The sequence below is a fragment of the Scatophagus argus genome, chromosome 21 (assembly GCF_020382885.2).
Source record: "Scatophagus argus isolate fScaArg1 chromosome 21, fScaArg1.pri, whole genome shotgun sequence".
NCBI lineage: Eukaryota > Metazoa > Chordata > Actinopteri > Scatophagidae > Scatophagus > Scatophagus argus.
The window spans coordinates 18,518,266-18,540,991 of record NC_058513.1 but is presented as its reverse complement, the minus strand read 5'-3'; the positions used below and the strand labels follow the sequence as shown (position 1 = coordinate 18,540,991).

At 43.8% G+C, this 22,726-nt stretch overlaps 2 protein-coding genes across 3 annotated transcripts; one reads left to right on the top strand and one right to left on the bottom strand.

The window, feature by feature from the left end:
* Positions 1-1,394: 1,394 nt before the first annotated feature.
* On the top strand, positions 1,395-9,240 carry LOC124053204 (parvalbumin-like EF-hand-containing protein). Its single transcript, XM_046378216.1, has 6 exons — positions 1,395-1,547; positions 6,119-6,340; positions 7,950-8,103; positions 8,226-8,348; positions 8,746-8,861; positions 9,102-9,240. Exons 2-6 carry the CDS (start codon positions 6,175-6,177, stop codon positions 9,143-9,145), a joined length of 603 nt encoding a protein of 200 aa, XP_046234172.1. The 5' UTR covers positions 1,395-1,547; positions 6,119-6,174; the 3' UTR covers positions 9,146-9,240.
* Positions 9,241-11,235: 1,995 nt separating this feature from the next.
* Positions 11,236-22,433, bottom strand: st6galnac (ST6 (alpha-N-acetyl-neuraminyl-2,3-beta-galactosyl-1,3)-N-acetylgalactosaminide alpha-2,6-sialyltransferase). 2 transcript variants are annotated; one of them, XM_046376973.1, is made up of 10 exons: positions 22,262-22,433; positions 20,912-21,284; positions 18,002-18,338; positions 16,660-16,825; positions 15,602-15,776; positions 15,160-15,298; positions 14,966-15,069; positions 14,497-14,580; positions 14,171-14,270; positions 11,236-13,727 (listed from the first exon to the last, which is right to left on the bottom strand). In XM_046376973.1, exons 2-10 carry the CDS (start codon positions 21,052-21,054, stop codon positions 13,557-13,559), a joined length of 1,419 nt encoding a protein of 472 aa, XP_046232929.1. In that variant the 5' UTR covers positions 21,055-21,284; positions 22,262-22,433; the 3' UTR covers positions 11,236-13,556. The 2 variants fall into 2 exon arrangements, with proteins under 2 accessions (XP_046232929.1, XP_046232930.1); XM_046376974.1 differs by lacking the exon at positions 22,262-22,433 and adding an exon at positions 22,148-22,253.
* Between the last annotated feature and the right edge of the window lie 293 nt (positions 22,434-22,726).

Sequence of the window (22,726 nt, the reverse complement as noted above, 5' to 3'; positions counted from 1 at the left end):
TTCCTCCACGCGCCGTATTTTGATGACGTATTTGTTAGTGCGACAGGTATGACAGCTGTTGCCAGGTTGGGTGGTTTTTCCGCTACATGTTAAGGACTGTTTACGGTGTGTTTAGCGTGGGTTTTCGCCCGGGAGGCTCTGTGGAAATCTGGCGCGCTCTTGAACGAAGTTACACCGCGAGAGAGCGCCGTTCACAGTAACGTTCATCAAGCGGAAATACAGCACGTTCAGGTCACGTTCGCCCAAAATGCAGTCATGGAAAAATTATTAGACAACCCTTGTTTTCTTCAATTTCTTGTTCAGTTTAATGCCTGGTACCATTAAAGGTACATTACCTGAAGAATACAATGAACATGAAAAAAAACGCAGCTGATTCCATAATACTTTATGTCCTATTTGACATGCGTAAGCTTAATTTTATTCCTGGGGTAAGAGGCCATTTCATAAGATAAGAGGCCATTTCACATCATAAGCAGCACTGCACATGCAAAGGCCTAGAGTGGTTTCCTGCTTACGTTCAAGCCGTAGCACAGCTCAGAAGTTGTCAGCCCTCACATAATGCCTAAAACAAAAGAATTACGTGAAGCCACAAAGGCAGCCATCTTGGCACTGCTGGAAATTGGCATGAGTGAGAGACAGACAGCCAAAAAACTGAAGATCTCCAAGACAGCCGTTCATTACACCCATAAAAAGCAAGCCAAACATGGTACTAACAAATTGCTAGCTGGTCGAGGCAGGAAACGTCTTTCTACCCCACGAGAGGACGGTGCACTCCCCCGTTCCTGTGTCAGGAATCGTGGTCAGACCTCCAGGGGCCTCAAAAACGAGTGGGCACTGTCGAGAAATGTGACTTGTTCAGCAAGGACAGTTCGAAACCGACTTCTTGAAGCTGATCTGAAGTCACTCAGGGCACGGAAGGATCCCTTCATCAACGAAAGGCAGAGGAAGGCCCGGTTACTCTTTGCTAGGAATCACAAGGACTGGACTGTTGATGATGAATTTTTGTAACAGGAATGGGTTGCTGTGACAGCAGAACAATGTCAGAAGCTGGTGGAGAGCAGGCCAAGACGCATGGCTGCAGTCATCAAAAACAATGCTTATGCAATCAAGTGCTAACTCCTGTGCGTATCATGTGACTAACAGACAGAAAGGAAAACATGGACTGCCTAAAAGCACTGTTTTTGGCAGTACAATGCCATAGCTATTGATGTAAGAACTTGAGTGATTTTGGTTATTATCAAGAAAACCATGGAAAATGGCTAGATAACAGCGTTTAAATTAAACTCTTATGAGCTATTTTTGTTGTTATCATTATATTTGTCCAAACAAATGTACCTTTAGTTGTACCAGGCATTAAAATGAACAGGAAATTGAAGAAAACAAGGGTGGCCTAATAATTTTTTCCATGACTGTATGATCGCGTTCAGACACAACACTGGCACCGCCATCAGGGCAGAGACTCCACCGGGAGACGATCATCTGCTGGACACGGAGACAAACATTCCAACCACGGCAAGATCACAGTCTGTGACCCCATGACCCGCCAGGTGACTTTCCTCTCATCTACCTGTGAGCAAGCAGGGGAATGAGAGGAGAGGACACAAAGTCTGTCACCTCAATCTGCTTCCATCCATCCCTCCATTTTCTATACCGCTTATCCGTCAGGGTCGTGGGGGGAGCTGGAGGCGGGGTTCACCCTGGACTGGTCGCCAGTCAATCGCAGGGCCAACACACAAAGACAGACAACCACACACTCTCACACTCACACCTAGGGGGCAATTTAGAGCAGCCAGTTAACCTAATGTGTATGTTTTTGGTATTGTGGGAGGAAGCCGGAGAACCCGGAGAAAACCCACGCAGGCACAGGGAGAACATGCAAACTCCACATAGAAGGGCCCAGAACGGGATTTGAACCTGGGACCCTCTTGCTATGAGGCGACAGTGCCGCCCCCAGTGTGCTTCCATTTAACTTTAAACTTTAATGGAGTCACAGTAAGACAGGAAGAAGATGGTGGAAGGAGACAGTTTATGTTTTAAGTTTCTATTTTTGGACATTTGCTTCCCCTGACGGGAATATTCCTCCTAAATCTTTTCCCTCCTCCTCGTCCTCCTCTTGTTTCACTGTCTCGTCACGTCATATTCTGCTCTCTGATACCTCATGCTGCATGTCTGCTGTTTCCCTGGAAACAGAAAGCAGAGGGTGAGATGGACTCACGGGGTGAAACGCCAGCAGAAGGGAATCGTGCTTCTGTTACATCACAGGTTAACTGCAGTTTATTAGTGGACTTTTAGATTGTCATCAGCTAATTACAGCTGCTCCCACGCACAGGAGCGTCAATCTGAGTGTCTTCACTCCGCTTTGTGTTGAGGGAAGTAGAAAGCGAATTACACTGATGGAATTTCACCGGCCGTCCGTCTCCATCCTCACAACACAATTCAGAGCCGTCCCCTGGGAAGGATGAGAGGGGATAACAGGATCCGGACAGCAGGCTTCAGGCCCAGTTTTAACAGCTCCCTGCAGAGTCCCGGTCACTCTGCTCCCGGCCAGCTGCACATGCTGAGTTACTCCTCTCTGGTTTCACTGTGGGGCTCGTAAAGAAAGCGCCAGCCTCTGGACTGAGCCTGGATCCACTCCACCAAGCCTCTAACTCCACTGCTTTAATGTCACTCTTTTATTCTGTTGACTGGGCGTGTTTTACGAGTGCTTAGCCTTGTGTAAGCCTGTCGGAACAGGACTGGACGCATTCAGAATTGCTGGAAACAGTACTGGGTTTAATGGTTCCCGAGAAGCTGACATTTGAGATACGGTTGCAAAAGTTTGGCTACATTGCAAGCCTTAAGGCTCCATTCAGATTTATTGCTCAGATCTGATTTTTTGTTTGGCTGTTCATATTAAAGTTGAAATGTGGCCAATATCAGAATCCAGAGCCGACTGGTCATGGTCTTGAACTGGCCCGCATGCACACAGGAACAGCAACATGCAGCGGGCTGTCATACCGAAGTCAACCTCAGTACTCACCAGTATCCAAACAAAGTACACCAGAGGTGGAAGATCTGATCCTTCACTTAAGAAAAAGTACCAATACAGCAAAATAGAAGAACTGAACTTGAGAAATGTGCTTAGTTACTTTCCAGCAAACAAAAAATTTACACCTGAATGTGTTTTTGCTTGCATTGTTTGTTTCACGTTGGATGACATCAGTGATCACAGGCAGAAGGTTTCTAGCGTCTAATCTAATATGGATAATAGTTCAGTGCAGAGCTTCACTTCACGACCTGAGCCTCTGACACACTGAGCAGATAATCAAACAGGAAGTCAGAGAGCGTGCGTGGGTGCGTGCTTGTGTGTGTGGTTGTTGTCCACGAGGGAAACAAAGTGATGAGGACACGCAGTAACAGACTGTGGATCAGACTCTGACTGCAGGGACAGAGACAGACTGCGTCCCAGTCCTTTAAAACGAGTCCATCACTGTGATTCAGCCTCGTTCTGTCGCTTCAGCGCGCAGCAGATTGTTAATTTGCTGAACTATTTGAGAAACCCATTTGAGAGCCCTGCTGCGGCCCCACAGTCAACAAAATGAATGAACTGTTTCTGTGAAAATCACCCAAAGGCAGGATTTTAACCCGAACTTTCTGAGTAATCACTTAGCACAGTAACACAAGTAAAGCAGCCAGTTTACTGCTGGTGGTGGAACTCAGTACATTCATTCACCCCCTTCCTGTCCACTGGGAACCACGTGTCTCCAGATGTGCTGATGTTGACTGTTTGTGTTAAACTGAAGGATGAAGTGATCCTCTTCCACTGCTGTCAAATCAAGCAATGACCGAGTGACGGGTCCAGACTGTCCACCTGCTCACATGTGGTGGTAACCCGAACAGAACACATCAACATGCTGTCGTTTCTCTCTCTTTGGAGACATTTTCCTTCACAGGAATCAAACTATGTGCACGACTCGTGTGCTAATCCACCACTGTCTGCTAAATGTGACATCTCAGCTGAATGGGCCTTTATGGAGTCAATTTCAATTATGTTCCAAGGCTTGTTGGACAATTCCTTCAACATCCATTTCAGGGATCGTAATGGGATTAATTACACTTTTCTTCATGCCAAAGATTAAAAAAGAAGGCAATGGGACCAACAGGAAAGGAAAGATTTAATTTTTTTTTAATTCTCTGTCCTCCTGTGAAGTGTAGCAGTCACACTGTATTAGTGCTCAGCACTGCAAGAGAAGAGAATATCGAACCTTCAGATCAATAGCATCAGAGTCATTTACTTGAAGGCCTCAGTAGAGTGTGTCTCAACGAAACACTGCTCGATAAAGACATCCTGACACGAACACAGTTCACTTGATCTTAGAGGCTGGAGGTCACACACAAGCGTGCTGTAAACACACATGCAGTGAAGGCTTATGCAGCATTCAGTCTTTAAACAGCAAAAGGGCAACTAACACCCAGTGCACAAGACATATTTCACAGTTCATGTTTTCAACAGTCTAAGCTAACGGAGAGTGAGGTCACTCCATTCCTACCTGACACTGTAAGGTTGTAATTTAGGCTTCCAGACGGCAGAGATTCGCTCCCATTTAGCCACAAGAGCATCAGTGACATCCAGCTCTGATGTTGGGTGATCAGGTCTGTGCTGGATGGGGCTGAGGTCAGGATTCTGTGAAGGCCGGTCAAGTTCTTCCACACAGAACAGGGACGTGGGAATCCTGTCATGTTGAAAACATTGACATAAATAAAGATGGCCGACGCATCTCCATTTCCTCCTACTGCACAAAAGTATCCCAGATACCAGAGCTGCCATCTTGTTCTGGTGATGTCATTTGAAGCCAGAGTGCAGCTGTTCATAGCATCAAATAATTGATTAAAACCAAACTGATCAGAAAAATACACACTTGAACAAACATCAGTATTATAAAAATGACCTAAATAAATAAAAACAACCTAAAATGAAAACCATATTTGGGGAAAAATGTATTTGATGTGCACATAAAACCCTAAAAGACAAAGGCTTTTCATATATCCAGACATCCATAAAGTGACATTTGAAAACACAGTGACATGTTGTCTGGAGCAATGAGAATGAACTCACGCTTTGTTTTGTCCCGCCGTCATTCCCATCTGCTCTGCTGCAGAGTCTCTTCAATAAACAACACTAAAACAGATTTTAAACTCTACTGCAGCCTGGTAGGAATTCTGACTTCAGATACTGTGGATCAATACACAGCAGGAATCAAACTCAGAGCATCAGAGGCTTCAACAGGCCTGCAGACGTTTGCTCTTCTATAAATAATGTCTGCAAGGAGCCCATCTTGCACAGAGAAACTGGAAAAGAAATTCTCACAAATGTCAGAGGCAGCTTCACAGGCTGCACTGTACAGTACTGTAGGCAGCGTCTGCCAGTGGGATCGCTCGTCTATACGCCATCGGCCAGAAGTGTTTCACTGCTCATACCTTATTTAACACACATGTAGCTCGCACAACTGAGTTATATAACTGTGAGGCACAAGACTTTCTCCGCAGAGCCGCGTTTCTGTCTGCCAGCTTTGTGCCTTGTGAGCGTGTGGCCATCGGGAAACAAACCTGATTACCTGCCTGTCGTGATGCTGCAGTGATTCATCACTGTGACTGTGATTTCTGATCAAAGTGCTGAGGCTGCGTGTGGAGCAGATTTAGAACAGCTGAGGTTCTCAGCCTCCACTTCCTCACCTTTGAAAGGTAGCTACAGATGTCAGGGTCAGGTATAATAATTGTCTGTGCAGTCTACTACAGTGTGCCCAGTACTCTTCATATGTCCAAAGATGACATTTCTGAGTAACTTAATGTGTCCTAGAAACAACAATATACCCATGGAGTCCTAGAAGACTTGGAAATGTCCTGTTTTGTGTTATTCATAAAGTCCCAGCCTAGTCAAGCGAGCATGAACTGATGAAGCCTCTTGGATGAGAGGTGAAACGTCTTCAAAGACAAATAACTAAGTCCAGTTGCATTCGATTGAATTTCCTTGAGATAACCATGACCTGGATGAATGAGAATATTCACAGGGTTATTCATAAAAGCTCGAACACTAATGGGTTCAGGAATGACTTGTATAATTTACTGACAAACTTTTCAGGCTGACCTGCAGTTCAACCCCATCAGCAAGCCCACTGTGGGGTCTTGTACCATTACATGGAGAGACGAGTCCTGTCTGCAGGAGCAGGAGCCAAGGCCTTAATGGAGAATGGCTCCACTGGGGACAGCAAGACAGGTGCAAGGCCCCTGGTGGCTTCATCCTTCCCGTATATAAGAGTGGGAGAGGGGGGAGGTTCGACTTCACCGGGAAACCTTGAAACTGGTGAGTAGCACTGGGCTGGATATGTTAAAAGGGCTAAATGGTGGATGGGATGGACCTGGTGACTGGTCTGTAACTGGTAATGATTTCCAATATTTTCAGGGTTAGACATTAGACTTCATGATGCTAATTGGTCAAAGCTGTAAACAAGCTGCGGTTCAATCTGTGCCTCTTTCTCTGTAGAATTTGTAGCGTGAGAGCTGAATAGTGTTGTTTGATCTATGGCGTGTCTTTATAACCTCTGGCCAATGAGGAAAAAAGCACACATCCATCTTGATAAGAGAGTTCTTGAAGTGCAAATGATGCTGTGAAATTAGGGGGGGTAGAAGAGAAGAGGAATGATGAAACAACCAGCAGGAGCTCAGCAATACTGGGCTTTATGCTGAATGGTTTCACTGGCTGTTTTCAGCCTCAGCTGCACTCTGCATGCTGGGTACACAGCTAATTCACCCCATATGTGCTAATGCTAACATGCTAACACGACGAGTGCCCTGAGATTAGACATTACTGAGACGGTGGACTCAAAATGCCTTGTGACCTTCATCAGCATGAGTAACACAGTTATGACTAATCACTTCACAGAGGAACTGAACTTGTATTGATCTGGAGTGGGGCAACCGGCGATGATTAACAAACCCCTGAGTCTGCCAAGGAATGAATAAAGAGAGGAGTAGAAGCACAAAATGAATGTGGTAAATATCACCAGCAGTAAACAAAGGGTGATCAGCATCTGCTCTGCAATGGACAAGTCCTCAGCTCTTTAGTCAGCTAAACTGAGGTGGAAAAATACAGGAAAAGCACAAAGGTTAAGAACAGAGGACAAAGGAGTCAAGTCGATCTTATTTATACACCCCAAAGGGGGGGCTTCAAGACCTGCACCACACAGCACTGCCCCCATCCTTTGACCCTCGTTTCAGATACCGAAAAGGAAGACAAGTAAGGAATTAACGGGGGAAAGAAAAAAGGACAGGAAAAAAGGAACGGATCAAAAATATGAAAGAAAGAGAAGAAGCGTGGGGGTACAGAAGAAATAAAGCAAAGAAAGAGAGGAAAGAGGGAAAAGAAGACATTTTAAAGGAATAGTTCAACATTTTGGGAAACATAAATAAAGATGAATTTCTGGCAGAGATCGTTGCCATGGGAGCAGTTGCCAGGCAACCACTGCTCTCATAACCTCTCAATAAAACAGTGCTGTTACAGCAGGCTTTGTGCTAAGCTAACAGGCTGCTGCCAGTAGCTTCATTTTTAATGTACAAACATGATAGTGGAAACAATCCTCTCAGCTAAGTCTGCTATAAGTGAAGTGTGTACATCACACCACTCGTCTTTTGTTGTCGTTGTTGCCTCGTGCGTGGACCCTTGTGGCCAAGCGTAGTGAGGACAGAGTGGGCCATACAATCCTTTCACTCAGGCTGAATAAAATAACTTGGGCTACCAATTGCTTTTCCGTTTTGTATCAGATTTATTCGCAAAGACGTGCTACAAATGTAACAAAAAATGCTTCTAAAATAAATTTCCAAATTTTTAGATTTGGAATGTAAAATCTTGTGATGAAAAGTGAACATTAACTGACAGCTTGCAGATGGACGTCATGCAAACTTTCATTTCACAGCTGAACGTTGTGTCCAGCTCAGCACACACGTGGAGAACATGGAGGACGACTTTCGGCCACAGCTGAAGAGGATGGCTGTAGCCATGGGCGCTTCACTCACAGAGCAGGACATCGACCGCATGCCGCGGGGGATGACATCACAGGGTGACGCTGTGTGTGTGTTTGAGATGGCAGTCATTAATTAAAAGCGACAGGTGTAGGATGAGAGAGGAGGTGCTCACATGTGAGTCACAGTGATTACTTCACTGTCTGATGTCATCTTCTTTTTCTCTTCAGGAAATTTCAACTTTTGGAATACATGAGGCAGTTCAAGACCTCAGAGCAACGAGAAGAAGCCATCAAGAAGGCCTTCACGATGCTCGACAAAGACGGCAGCGGCTACATAGAGTGGAACGAGAAGTATGAGCTCTCCTCTCATTTAAAGGCTGGTGTTATCATTTTCTTATCTTTAACAAGTCCAGCAAGGAGGTCAAAAACCACACTGTGTCATTTTGTCCTGTAGACTGAGACAACAGTGTGGCTCACTGAAGTGTTTTTGATAGTTAGTGGACAACACTGGAGCTCTGTGGTCCAGAAGAAAAAGGTTTCAGGCTTTGACAGGCTTTTTGATATTTTCATGGGATTTTTGGGAAATAAGACATGTACATGAATCCACTTTATCCTTCAAATGTTTGTGTCTAACAAACAAATACATACTTTGCTCCTCAGGACTGCAGCAGACTCAGGACTGACCCGCCTATGAAAGATTATTTTAAACTTATTATTCTTACTGTGACTCAGTTTTGTCTTTTCTCAGGTACATTCTGTTGATTGTACCGACTACAACCCCATCAGCTCCCCTCTCTGATGAGGAGGCGGAGGCCATGATCCAGGCTGCAGACACTGATGGAGACGGACCCATCAACTACAGAGGTGAAGGCCACTCTCTGGTGCACCGATCCGTAGTCACCACTAGGGGACAGCAGTCAGTAACTTTTTATGTGTGGGGAAAACTGGTCACATTTACATTTGTAGTTATTAAAATAGTGCACATTTCTTATCAGAGAGAGCAAGCTTTGTGAACAGCTTTGTGAAGACACTAATGTGGCCCACAGTCTCACCTTGCAGAAACATTCACATCAGGCTCCGTGTCTCTCCCAACCTGCTTTGCAGAGTTCTCTGACATGGTGAAGATGGAGAAGAAACCGAGAAAGTAGAGCTCATGTGGTCAACCTGAGTACAAAGTCAGAGTGTTACTGCAGAGAGAGAGAGAGAGAGAGTAAAAGAAAGGAGAAGGAGAAGACCGAGAGGCTCTGCATACCAGATCTAACCTCCCTAAAGAATGCTCCTCCTCCTCCTGTTTGTGAAACATTTGATAAAAACAGCTTAAATCTTTGATTCAAACATTGTCCCACCGATTGTTATTTCTAAGTGTAAAGAGACGGACGAACAGATTGGTAGGTTTGTTTCTTAACAAAGTTAAGAAATTTATATCACCATAACAGCTTTCTCTTCTTTGTTTCTGTGCACTTTGTAAAACAGTGTAATTCTGCTTTGAAAGTTATATTTTTCAAGCTATGAAAGACCACTCGATTTACAGGTAACCGCCCTCTCTGAGGAGCAGGAGCAGGAGCAGGAGGAGGAGGAGGAGGAGGAGCCCATAATCGAAGCTGTCTATTCACACTATGTCTCCATCACGTTTTGTCCTCTCCGGTGCAGTTACTTGTTCCGACCACTAGGGGGCAGTAGTTTGTAACTCTTAGGCAGGTGACTCCCTGAAGTTTGACAAAGGTGGATCATCACATGAATTTTTGTGGCATGAACAGGGATGCAGACATGAGAGCTGCTTTCTGTGTAATTATTTGTCTATGAATACCAGATTCAGTGTTTTTAATAAAGCTTTGAAAACCGAGGACATTTTCAGTTTTGCATGTTTTGATGGGAAACTATGCACAGTGGAACCCACCTCATGCATACGAGTGATAATCTGATCCCATTCCCTCATGCATCCATTTATATCCCACTCTGAAAAAGGCTTTGTCACGCAGGCCACCAACCCACACCGACTGCAGTATGCAATGTGCTGCTGCCAGACATTTTGGCAACGCTGTGAAGCCTGACTCATGGCTTCGGTAGCTCCCTAATGCAGACCCCACCCTGACCATATCTCTCAATGCACATCTGGTTCTATGTGTCTCCGTCCCAGCCCCGCAGAGTTCAGACATGAGGAAGACTGAGAAGGAACCCAAGAGGCCATGTGGTCAGTCAGAGCTGCAGAATTACTACAACAGTGAGAGAACATGAGGAAGACAGAGAGGTCCTGTACTTTTCTTCTTTCTGGCCTGTGAATATTCTCATTCCTCCAGGTCATGGTTATCTCAAGGAAATTCAATCGAATGCAACTGGACTTAGTTATTTGTCTTTGAAGACGTTTCACCTCTCATGCAAGAGGCTTCATCAGTTCATGATTTGAAGACGTTTCATGATGAGACATGAACTGATGAAGCCTCTTGCATGAGAGGTGAAACGTCTTCAAAGACAAATAACTAAGTCCAGTTGCATTCGATTGAATTTCCTTGAGATTTCTTCTTTCTGGACTTTTGCAATCAGTACAAATTGTAAAATAATAATAAAAAAAAGGTAAGGTTTGTAAAACATCAACATCACTTTCAAAGCTGCCCATGTTGTTTCCAAAACTAATGATTAACTCTTGACCTCAGTGTGTTCGTGTACTAAAATTACAGAGAAGGCGTTGGCACACAGGTTTCATCTGAATATACTGTATTCTCACGAAGGCAGTCCGATCTAACAGGAAGCAAACAGAAACTGAGCAGTGACCTTTTGAATTGTCCGCGCTCATGTTGTCACTGATGAAAACAAAGTCACTGACAACAGGCAAAGAATCATTTGGTTTGGTACGTTAAGTTTGTTAGAGCTTGTTGACCTCTAGACAAATGTCCTTAAAAGGATCTGCTCCATTTAAACTGGGATAAGTAATCATTATTATTAAATGCTGGAAACTGTATTCTGTTTACTCAACTGTAAACAGCTTGGACTCAAATTTCACATTTTTGCACACTGAGTTGACTCCGGGTTAGAGTAGCAAATAGATTTAATTATTGGTAAGTGTTCAGATTGAATGGTCTCCATTTCCCTGTAGTTAGGACCAAATGATATGGTCCTTTCCAGGAATCTTCCTACAAACTTACAATTACATATCAATTACTTTCTGGAAAATTATACAAAACTATGGAACCTGCAAGTGTCAGTGATCAAGCAAGAAAAAAAATCACAAAACACAACGAGATAAAAATCACAGTTTTCCTTTATACAGTCAAAATTAAAAAGAATTGCACTATAAACATCTCCCCTTTTTCTCTTACGCTTTGGAAAAATATGATCCAGTATTTCAGTTGTAAATGAATATGCGTTAATTTGATATTATTAAAAAAGTTTAAATATTCCCTGATTTGCAGTGTGTCTTTGGTTTCTTTTCTTCTCCCTCCTCAGACCTACAGTAAAAAAACGAATCTATTTCAGTAATATGTCACTGAGCACACGATGTGTCAGTCGTGTTTGACATGAGCGGCAAAAATAAAGCCTAATAAATTTTCCCCCTTCAAGGTCACAGCTCACAGAGTACAACAGATAACAGATTGCACAAGATGAGTCCTCGGCAAACACGGGGAGGAGCCGCTCACCTCCACGTTAACGTTGTTGTGAAAAAGTCAAGAAATTTCCCCTTCATAACGCTCCATCCAGACTACCGATTCACAGTAAAAGGCACCAAAAGTCCAGCTGAGCCGACACAGTGTTCACGTCATCACAGCGTGGCACTTTGTAAAAACAAAAGTACACTTGTGTGCTCAAAATATTAAGAACAGAGAAAAAAATAATTTAATTCCCTTAAACTAAAGTCACTTTCAGGTTCAAATATTTGCCCCAGTGAGCTTTTTGTTAACTCCCAGAGGAAAATGAACATACAGACCCTTGTAAGAAGACGTTAAATGTCAGCATAGACGTTGGCCACTGCCAGCAGTGCTCTCACTGTCTATTTAGGGCAGGGATATTTTAAGTAAGTGGCCAACTCAATTGCAGTCTTGTTCCTTGTCAACATGCTGTATCACACCAACAAGAAACTCCACTCCAACTCAGTCACTCAGTGATTGTTTGCTATGCTGTAAAGTCATCCCAGTAATCATGGCTTTGGTGATTTGCAGGTCAAAACACATCAGCTGGGCTAAAATGGATGAAGAGTGTTTGTTTCAGTAACATCTCAATCAGTACTCAGTATCAGTATGAGAGAAGAGCTTGTAACTACACTCTAAAATGTAGGCCTTTAAATGTTGCTGTACTCAACCTTAACAGCGGCATTAATCAAATTTAAATATGGATTCGAGCATTCCTAAAGATATCTTTTACATTGTGTAATGTGTTAGCACTCACAGATGTCTAGTTAGCATGTTAGCCAAGGGAAATTTTGGTTCCACTTTGCCATTCTTGTGTGATTAGCTTGCTAACAGCTTTAGCAATATAGCCACCTGGCCTTGTGGATGGCACGTGACTTTTTCATATTTTGTCATCAAATACAACAAACCTCTACCTCTAAAATACTAATACTTTAAAGCTTGAGTTTATTTTCAATTCTCTGAGGGTAAATAAATAAAATAAAATAATGTGGCAAATAAGAATCAATAAAAAACAATCTTAGTGGTAGACTATTTATCTAAAACCTGTTGTTTTGGGGGTTTTTTTTCCAATTCTGTCAGAGGAACTATGACAAATGTAAGAAAAAGAGGAAGAAAAGATAATTATGGGAACTGTGTCAAACAGCAGCTGTGTTAACTGTGGTGCTTTTAGCTAATGCTGCATTCCCACAACGTCAGCAGAACGAGAACCGCCACACAACAATATTGTAAACTTACTTGCAATGCTATCCATATAGTCACTCAGTTTAAATAACCTTACTTTGCTACTTTTGCTAATCTGAAGCAGTTTGCTAACAAGTGAAATCAGAAATAAATAAGTACTGGATTGTCCAGAGGTGAATTGTTTGGAGTTAAATGCTAACTATGACAGTGCTGGTGTTTAGGTGCAATATTTACTGTATTCACCATCTTAGGTTTCCATGTTAGCATGCTAACATTTGCAAATTAACAAAGTAGCAGAGGCTGACGGGAATGTCAGCACTTTTGTTTTTGATATTTGTTCATTAAGTTTTGGGCAAACTGAAACTTCATCCTCTGAAGACTTTGAATGTTTTACCAAATCTGATGACAATCCATCCGACAACTGACTCGCCTACACTGACAGAAATCTTCTTGATGTAATTTAGTCTGGTTTTAAACAACATGTCTGGACCTATTTTCACAAATTACCAAGACATGGTCTCTGGGAGAAAGAAAAATAAAATTCTGATAAATAAAAACAAATCTCCATCCTGAACAATCAGAGGAAATGTCTTTTAAAGAAGTTCTTGTTCTCTCCAACCTTTGCTACTTTCTCTCAGTTCAGAGAGTCATGAAGTGTCATTCTGAGACCAGGCAGGCGGAGTCGTCATTTTTCAGGTAACCACGCTCCAAATGCTCATGCGAGGGCGGGATGACGTCATTTCTGGTCGATCTGAGTTTACTTGCGCATGTAGAGGCGTATGAGTCTCGCCTGGTGCAGCTGCTGCCATAGAGCCATTTCCATGCGCAGGTCGTGGTTGATGAAGAAGCCCACTGGGTGGTAGCTGTTGTCGTAGTAGTGGTCAGAGTAGTTCTTGTAATCTGGGGTCATGAAGCCATATGCACTCACCTTCAACAACAGAGGAAACACAACAGCTGCAGTCAGAATGTAAAACAGATCCTGTCATCTGGATGCACAGAAATCCTTTATTTCATGTTATGACTTGCCCCAATCAGCCTCAATCTTTTTCCATCTCATTTTCACGGTTGAAAAACAGGTTTTTGACATGAGATGATGTGCTTTGGGCCTGAATCTGTGTGTGATTTGATATAGAAATCATACAGCTGGCACAGCAAAAACCGCTGTGATGTTTCCATCCAAAGTGCACTGCTACAGACCAGAGTGACTCACTGTGAGCACCTAATCAAGGCCGCACAGTATCAGACATGAGGACGTACAAGGCCAGATGTTCAACGAGCCAAAACAATGAGAACAGGATACGAGGCAGATAGCCTTTCCTCATGTTAAGTAAACAGTTGAATGACAGTAATATGCAGTACAATTAACTGTACCTTGTCACAAGTGTGCAGGGCAGCCAACAGCATAACAGCTCCTGTAGACGGACGGTAAATGTCCTTATATCTGGTGTTCAGAGCATTAGAACGAAGGAATCTGAGACGCAAAGATAGAACGGGAAGCTTAGCATACATAAATCCAAACTGTCAGTGATATCAGTGACGCAGAAGATGTGCACACATAAACAGAGCTTCAGTCACAGTGTGGGAACTTCCCATAGCAACACTCTCTCTGGTTTCTGCTCTTTTAATCTCATTTCCAGCTTTTTGAAATGTGAGCCGTCATTCGCTCCTTTTAGCCGCCCCGCACATAAAGCGCTCACCTGTTTCTGAGGTAACGGATGAAATCAGGATGGTACATTTTCAACTTGTCTGCCGACACGTCCTCTCCAAAGTACTTGGATGGACTGTGGAGAAAACATGATCAAAGACCACACAGTCCACAGAGAGCTCATAAAAGGAATAAATAAAAGGTTTTGTGTTTGTCGAGCATCGGACAGCAGCATGTGAATGCGTCTGAATGTTTGCTGTACAGTGATGTCAACAGTATGTCAACACTGGAGAAGCTGTTTGGAAGTGTTAAAGATTAGCCAGTGAAGAAACAGCGCTAAAACTTTGTATAGAAGCGTTAAAGATTAGCCACTAACACCTGTCACAACTCACAGCACTCCCCACCAAAGGTCAAAGGCTGATTTTGAGAAAGTACAGCAGGATGAGCAGCAAAACATGCAGAAGACACGTTATCACAACATTATCATGAGTCATTATCAGTATGATAATCAGTCTCCTTACTCTTTGGCCTGCTCAGGCCCCCTCTCCACCAGAGTGTGTGTCGCTGCAGCCTTCATCAGCAGGTAGTCACGGTCGTGATCTGGCAGAAAAACGTATCGCGTTTCCTGTTGGACAGCAGCAGAGTGCGAGTCAGGCTGGATTCTTCATGTCGTGGTATTAGTATTTTATAGAGGGAAGTTAGTTTTTGTCCTCACCTTGGACAGAGGAGGTCCTCTGTACCCGACAGTTGCGTAGCTTCTCATGGAGTTCATCAGTGTGTTGGTGGAGAAGGTGTAGTGGGTGGTCCGAGAACCCACGTCCTCCTCGAAGCCCTTAATGATTGCCCCGTTAGTCCTGAAGACCACAGTCCACCATCAGAAATGAAAACATACAAACATGATGACAGAACACGACAATCTGACTGAAGAGCCGCTTCTCATTGATTTAGTTTTTTTTTTTTTTTTTTTTTTTTGCTGTAACCTCATTTTGACAAAATTGAGAGAAGAGGCAGCTTGAGCAGCTGTTTGTGGGCCCACAGACCCAAACTGCTCCGACTGTTTACAGAATCTAACTTCAGGTCTTTCAGTATTGCATATGGATTATTTTCATGTCTCAGTACATGACTGGAGGGGATCCTCAACACGAGTCGGCATCTACCTGAAGACATAATGATGGTCGTCAATCTCCTTCCCTTTCTTTGAACCCTTCAGGATCCCACCGTTGCCCACCACAGCACAGCGGGTGCACTCCGACTTATTTCTGTGATCCTTCCAGTCGTCCAACATCTGCCAGTTAGCAGAAGAGTTGAGGACAGAAAGAGTTTCCACTAGTGCTGTTGACACAGAAAAACAGCTCATCAGCAGCTATTCAACACACTCTTAAAGCGTTTTACAAAAATCCCTGAATCACGAGAAAAAGATTTAGCTGCTGAAGCTTGGTTTCTTTTTGTGCCGATGTAATTGCATCCACCCACAGATTCAGTAACTTGATTGGTTTCAAAAACCCCAGAGGGTTCATGTGTGGGCACACAGACAGGAAGCTACCGTTACGTCGCCGAGATAAGCATCTTAACTGTGACGAGGCCCACATGCCCTCCGTCAAAATACTCATGTGTCTCCTGTCTGGACACACATGGAAACACACATGGAGTACAAAATCTGCTTTAGATGGTCGTCGGTGTCTACGTCACATGCTAACTGCAGATGTCTTAGTGGTGTGAAGCGCTTCATTCTGCTGTGTGTGAGGAGGTCACATGATGCTTATTCAGTTTAATTAAGATGAAATACAGTGGAGCCGCCTTGTTCATCCTGATGGGTACTAACAAACAGCACTTACACAGGGCACATATTAGAGACTTAATCTGGCCTGGATGTGGAGGATTGTGTTCTAGACTTGCTTTGACTGAAGTCAGCAAAGTACTTGAGGACTTTGAGACCACACAAACCACAGGTTTTTGTAGCTGAGACACATAATGAGCCCATAAAAACATAACCATGATTTTTTTATTAGCACTGACAAGAACAATGTGATTCACTCAGCGCTTCATCAAGGGAAAGGGAAAATAATGAAATAAAAAATATTGAAAATAAAATCAAATACAGGAAGAGCTAAAATGTTGAAAAGCTTAAAACTCCAAAATAAAATGAAACTTAGAAACAATATGGAAGCAAAAAGAGGGCAAACAATTTAAAAATAACGTGAAATGAAAGCCTCACTGTTGTAGTCGATGCCCCCCCAGCCATGCGCTCCAGGGTACCGGCTCAGGCGCTGGTGCTGGTCACGAGTGACGTGTTGGGCCCACTGCAGGACCGGAATGTGCTTCAGAAACTTCCCACCAAATTCAGATTCTGTGACCTGACTCTGGATGCCATCTGGGCAGGCCTGTGGGAAGCAGATAACACAACCACGTCATTATCAGAACCACACACACACACACACACACACAAAGTATTATCCACACTCTGGGACTCAGCAGGGACGCATGTCCCACAGTACTGGACCCCAGACTCTCACTGGAGGCAGTTATGTCATAATTACATGGCTGCAACACTAACGACAAGACGTATCCATCATGAAGTGTGCACGGACACTGCGCTGATGCTTGAAATATAGAAGCACACATGAATGTTGAAAGAGGCATGAAAAGGTCCCGGACGTGGACACATTTACCTCCTCGTTAACTGTGTTATCTATTCAGTCTGTGTGTCCTCTCATGCAACAGCTGCCACGCTAAAATGTACCATAAAAGAGTACAGCATGTGCACGGAAGGAGATCCACGTGGAAAATATCCCACGAGACGTTCAAAGACTGTGGGGCAGGTTTGAGTAATGTTTTTATGTTGTATTTCTCATCCTCCCTGAATGCTGATGACGCATTCAGGGACTTGGGTTGGGGCAGAGAAACTGAGCCCGGCTGTAGGAGGCAGGATCTTCTATGAAACGTTTACAGGGAAAACAGACCCACCCAGTACAAGTGTGGCAGCCGCCCCATGACAAAAACCAGAAGTGTGTGTTCTGATGCTCCATTAATTCATTCTCCATTTTCACCAGTCTAAACATGCAATTTTACGATATGTATCTTTAAAGGCCTTCAAGTTTTATTTGTATGTACATGCTGAACAATTCTGATGTTCATATATCATTAAGAATCTGATTTATATGAACATGAAAAAATGATATTTTTTAAAAGCTGTTAACAGTGTTTTCCGCTTCATGGAGTGATAGAAATCTCTCTCTAAAAATCTTTGACTCAACAAAAGTGAAAGAGGGATTTTGAATCTGACTTTATCAAATGTTCAGATTTCTGTTTGGGACATTTTTGCACTTTTGTGCATATTTTATTAGATAATCCCACCTTTGCATATTTAGAAATAATATTTCATAAAACATGTAAGACAAAAAAATAATTTTCTTGATGCAAGTAATCAACTGGGGAAATTTTGCAGTGATTTACTTAAAGGTTTGACCAAAAAGATGACAGTGTCCTTGTCCAATTGAGAAAATCTCACGGCAGAATAATTTGAAAGGTGCTTTGAACGCAGCACAGACAGAACTCACTGTTTGTGGCAGGATGTCTTCACTCATGTAAGTGTCTCCAATGAAGGGAGGCTCTGTCGGCCCGGCTGCCTGTGTGGGCTGCCGAGGCTTCAGCGTGGGGCCTTTAGTACTGCCCCTGGTCCTGCTTCTGTCCATGCCATCGGACCTGGAACCGGACTTTGACAAATCCACATAATTTTTCCATGCTGGTCTGAAATCTGTGGCTCCTTGAGTCTTTAAAGTCTGTGTAGCACCCAGCTCTGGGAGCTCTGGGTGAAAGGTGGAGGCCGGGGGCGGATGAGTCCACCGGTCGCTGTTACTCTTTCTGTCAACAGGCTCCTCGGAGTCTCGGGAGCCGCTGTGGAAGAAGACAGAACAAGATTTGGCGCTGAGCCTGGCAGGAAGTCCCTGCTGGAAATAAATCATCTGAAGCTCAATAGATAACCTGATCAATCTTAACTTACTGGGCACAAAGAGACTAAAACTAATTATACATAAACACAACTCTAATGGATGTAATCCCCATGAACTATGAGCAGTAAATAATTGAATAAATGAGTTAAAATGGAGGTTGGATGGAATTTTCCTTCTTCCTGTAGCCAATTTTTTGTTTTGTTTTGTTTTGTTTTGTTTTGTTGTTAGTTTACATACGTGTTTTCATGCGTGAGCATTTTGTTTAGAGGGACGGGACGCTCTTCATAGACTGGATAATCCACTTATTTTCACTTGACTGACTTAATGATTAATGAACTAATCATTTCAATAGTTTCAAAGTGGCTGATGTCACTCTCAGCCATAGCAGTAAAGATCATTTAAATATTGCCAACCCGCCCTTGCAAATGTATTATTGATCATAATCATAACCAGATGCTGCCGTCTCGTGTGTGGTTTGTCCAGCGTCGAGTCCACAGTTACGGCCCCATCAAGCTTCATTAAGCCCGGTAACGAGACGCAAACGTTATTAAGTGAGCTGCATTAAAGTATAACTGGAACCTGTTAATGTTGAACCAGAACGGCAGGAAGCCAGTGAAAACAAGCTGCTGCTTTCTTTTGTCCAGAGACAAAGAAAGATCAAATAAGACAAGATAAGATGAATTTTATTGATCGCAGCGTAGGAAAATTCACTTGTCAAGGCAGCTCACAAGAACAGAAAAGAGTGTTTCAAACAGTTTTCAAGTAAACACTATACAATATAAACTGACATTAAACTACATTCATTAAACCTTGTTTGTTTGTCTTGTTTATTTTCTTTAGCAAATAAAAATGGATCTTTATTTACCTTATGAAAAAAAGCCTTCAAAATATTATATCAAAAATAAGTTCAGAAAAATGAATCCAACTCTTTTCGTCTGTAATGAGTCTTAAAAAGGAGGGAGCTGCAGCAGGGCAGCATATTCACTCATTTGTCCAGATTTAAGAACGGCTTTTGAAATCAAAGAGCTGCAAGTTCCACATGCCTCAACTTAACATTTGGTGTCTGAAAACAGGCCTTTATGGAACAGCCTCGTTTTCCTGCTCTTTCGCCCCGAACTTAATGCATCTTATCTGGCTCTTAAACCTGGAGCGCCGCCCTTCGTAACAAAGCTTACGTTTCACAGACGCGTGTTAGAGACCTCCAGTCAAATAACTCCAGGAGCCTTTTTTCATTAGTGCAGCCGCAGTGCTGTGTGGCTCCTTTGTTCAGACCACAATGACACAACTAGAGGGGGAATAAGTGCTGGTTTCAAACAACACCAAGGAACTTTTTAACCCCTCAGCCCGTCCCAGTTTACTGCCGAATCCGACCTCCATTCTGTACTGGATTAAAGTGCCTGCTCTCCTCACCCACACACAGAGACTACTGCTATTACTGCTATTAGTATCTTAAATTTCCCTCAGGATCAATAAGGTATCCATCTATCTATCTATCTTTCTACTACTACTACTGTTACTACTGCTACTACTGTTACTACTGCTACAGGGCAAAGTGCATTTTAAATGAAAAAAACAAATGAAACATTTAAAATGCGTAATCAAGTTTTTAAGTCTGAGCCCTGCCCAGTCACCAGAATAAAATGTTGGCACTGAACATGTCAGTAAGCCACCAACATGTTACATTACATACAATACATCTCATACATACTGTAATAGTCCTGCTGTCTGAACATAATATCCAACCATATTATGTTCAGACAACACGAGTGTGAGCAGACCTCAGCAAGATGGCAGCCAAGCCAGAGAGAACCACCAGAACTGATAAAACCAGACGTGTTTCTGCTGACAAAAGCAGGTAGTTCAAGCCAAACCTTTTTCTAAGACAAAACAACGTTTCTGTGCCCAAACCTGACCAGACCTTAAGCACAACACTGAAACGTCAGGAAACCTCGAGTTTAAAACAAAAAGAAAAGAAATAGACAGTTTCCCAGCTGAGGCCTGGTTCTTTTATTTTCTTTTGTAATCTGCCTCTAGACCAGGCATGTCAAACTGGTCCACAGGAGGGCCGGTGTGGCTGCAGGTTTTCTTTCCAACCAAGTAGCAGCACACCAGACTTGACTCATTTAATCAACTGATCAACGTCTTCAGACAGTTGATTGGTCAAACGATGTGCTCTTGGTTAGTTGGCACAAAAACCTGCAGCCACACCGGCCCTCCTGTGGACCGGTTTGACACATGTGCTCTAGACTGTCCCCCAGCTTCACGGCAGTGCGATGCTAAATCACCACAGACCACTTTTAACTCTTAACTCCAACCACACTTCAAGTCCTCATAATGACTGACTGGAGCCCTTTGCATATTTTCCGTGCTGAGGTCTGCTCCACTTTCTGTTTGTTTTGCCTTTAGTTTGGTCTTCAGCAGGTGTTCAGATGACGAACCAGTCCCTTATTGTGTGTTTAGAATCACCGGCCTGTTTCTTCAGTTAAACGACTAGGCAGTAAAAACGGCTTTGCTCACCCACTCGCTTCCTGTGTGAAGCCATGTTTCAGGGGAGGTATGGACCAGAACTGCGGCCTCTCCAGGATCACACCCAGGATGTAGACACCCAGCAGGGAGCAGACAGTCCCCACAAAGAACCCCAGCCTCCTCCGGTGCGCCATCCCCGTCAAGGTGCGTGTGACAGGCAGGCCGAGAGCACTCGCCCCGCACTCTGCTCCACCTGCGGGGACATGAGGAGGCAGAGGGTGGAGGCAGGCGAGGGTGCTGTCCTCCACAGGACAGTCTTCTGGTCAACCAGCGGGGCAAGGCCGGGATCAGTGATGGTGGATGGGGGGTTAATTAGCCCACAACTGGATGAGCTGGGCTCCACTCCAGGCTTCTCTCAGCACAACTAGGGAGATAGAAAAGAGAGAGTTGGACAGAGAGCAAAGAGCGGAAGAGGAAGCTTTGTCTTTCTGTGTCCTACATGATCCCTTTTTAATGAAACCTTTGCTTTTTTCCCCTGAATAGAAAACGCTGTGTCACATCCTCATACACATCCTGTTTTCTTTCCTTTCTTCTCTCACTGTTCATGGAGATACAAAGGAGGGAACGCTGTAGCTACACCCAACAAAACACAACAGAACTACACAGCGAGAAGAGCTGAACGGGCAGGCGGTGAGGAGTCAGCTGCAGCTGACGGGCAACGACATAAGCAGGAAGATCATTCAACAGGAAACTTGCAACTCACCAGAAGACATTAGCATACACTCTGAGCACCACCCCTCTCCACTTCTCACCTCTTTGTAAGCTGTGTAATAAACACAGCCCGAGGCTCTCTGCAAACTTCTCTGAGGTTTTCAGCTGCTCTCTTTAAGTCCGAGCAAGCCTCAAGAGGAACCGCTTAATAACTGGGTGAATCAGGAAAATCGTGACAAGCACTAATGACAATGTGAGTGATACAGGCTCCCAGCCTTGTGTGGATACTCCCGGGTGAGGCTAAACAGGGAATGGAAAGAATGTGTTGCTGTGATCCAGCGATAAACTCAGCTGCCGTGTCTCTGATAACGGGACAACTTTGAGGGACCCAAATATATACATATATATATATATATATATATATATATATCAATACAAACACTTTTTAGTTTGTAGTTATAGCAGAGGCTTCTACTTTAAATGTCATTAAAGTGAGTAAATATTCTCCGACATGGCAGAATATAAAGAGAAGAAACAGAGCACACATGCATCAGACTGTGACAAAGCATGACTCACTCTGTCTTCTGTTCAGAGTCAGAGGACTCACACTGTTTCCCTCTGGCAGAAACAAAGCTGTTCAAACATGACACAGAAGGACCCAAAAATAAAGAAAAATGTTCCTTCTCTCACCCAGAGTGTGTTCTGTGGCTTCAGTCTTTCCGTCATGATGGCTGTAGCGCAGACACAGTCCTCTATTCCTCTGGGTTACTGCTCATCTGGTGTGGAGCGACTGCACTGCCAGCCCCAGCACTGTATGGGCGGGACCATTGTGAAATGAGCAACAGCTGCTGGCAATTGGTCAACCCCCTCAACTCCAGAGCATGAGAAGAAGAAGGAGGAGGAGGAGGAGGAGGAGGAGGAGGGAGTAAGAAGCCCACTTCAGGCTGCAGTAAAGTTGGACATGAGCAGGCAGCTCTGCTATGCTCACAATGTGTGGAGAGCCTGAATCACTGGAGACACACACACACAGTCCCATATGAACGCAAAGACACACACAAACTGTCATGTGACAAGCAGGAACACGCAGCCTGAACATCAAACAGGAAGACGTGAAGAGACAGTGGCTCCTTCCTCCCATCCATCCGTCTGTCCGTC

Coding starts and splice junctions, on each gene's coding strand:
- LOC124053204 (XM_046378216.1), top strand. CDS start 6,175: ATGGAGAGACGAGTCCTGTCTGCAGGAGCAGGAGCCAAGGCCTTAATG. Junction 6,341..7,949: donor ACCGGGAAACCTTGAAACTG/GTGAGTAGCACT, acceptor TTCATTTCACAG/CTGAACGTTGTGTCCAGCTC. Junction 8,104..8,225: donor ACATCACAGGGTGACGCTGT/GTGTGTGTTTGA, acceptor TTTTCTCTTCAG/GAAATTTCAACTTTTGGAAT.
- st6galnac (XM_046376973.1), bottom strand. CDS start 21,054: ATGGCGCACCGGAGGAGGCTGGGGTTCTTTGTGGGGACTGTCTGCTCC. Junction 16,826..18,001: donor AAGACATCCTGCCACAAACA/GTGAGTTCTGTC, acceptor TGCTTCCCACAG/GCCTGCCCAGATGGCATCCA. Junction 15,070..15,159: donor GAGGACCTCCTCTGTCCAAG/GTGAGGACAAAA, acceptor GCTGTCCAACAG/GAAACGCGATACGTTTTTCT.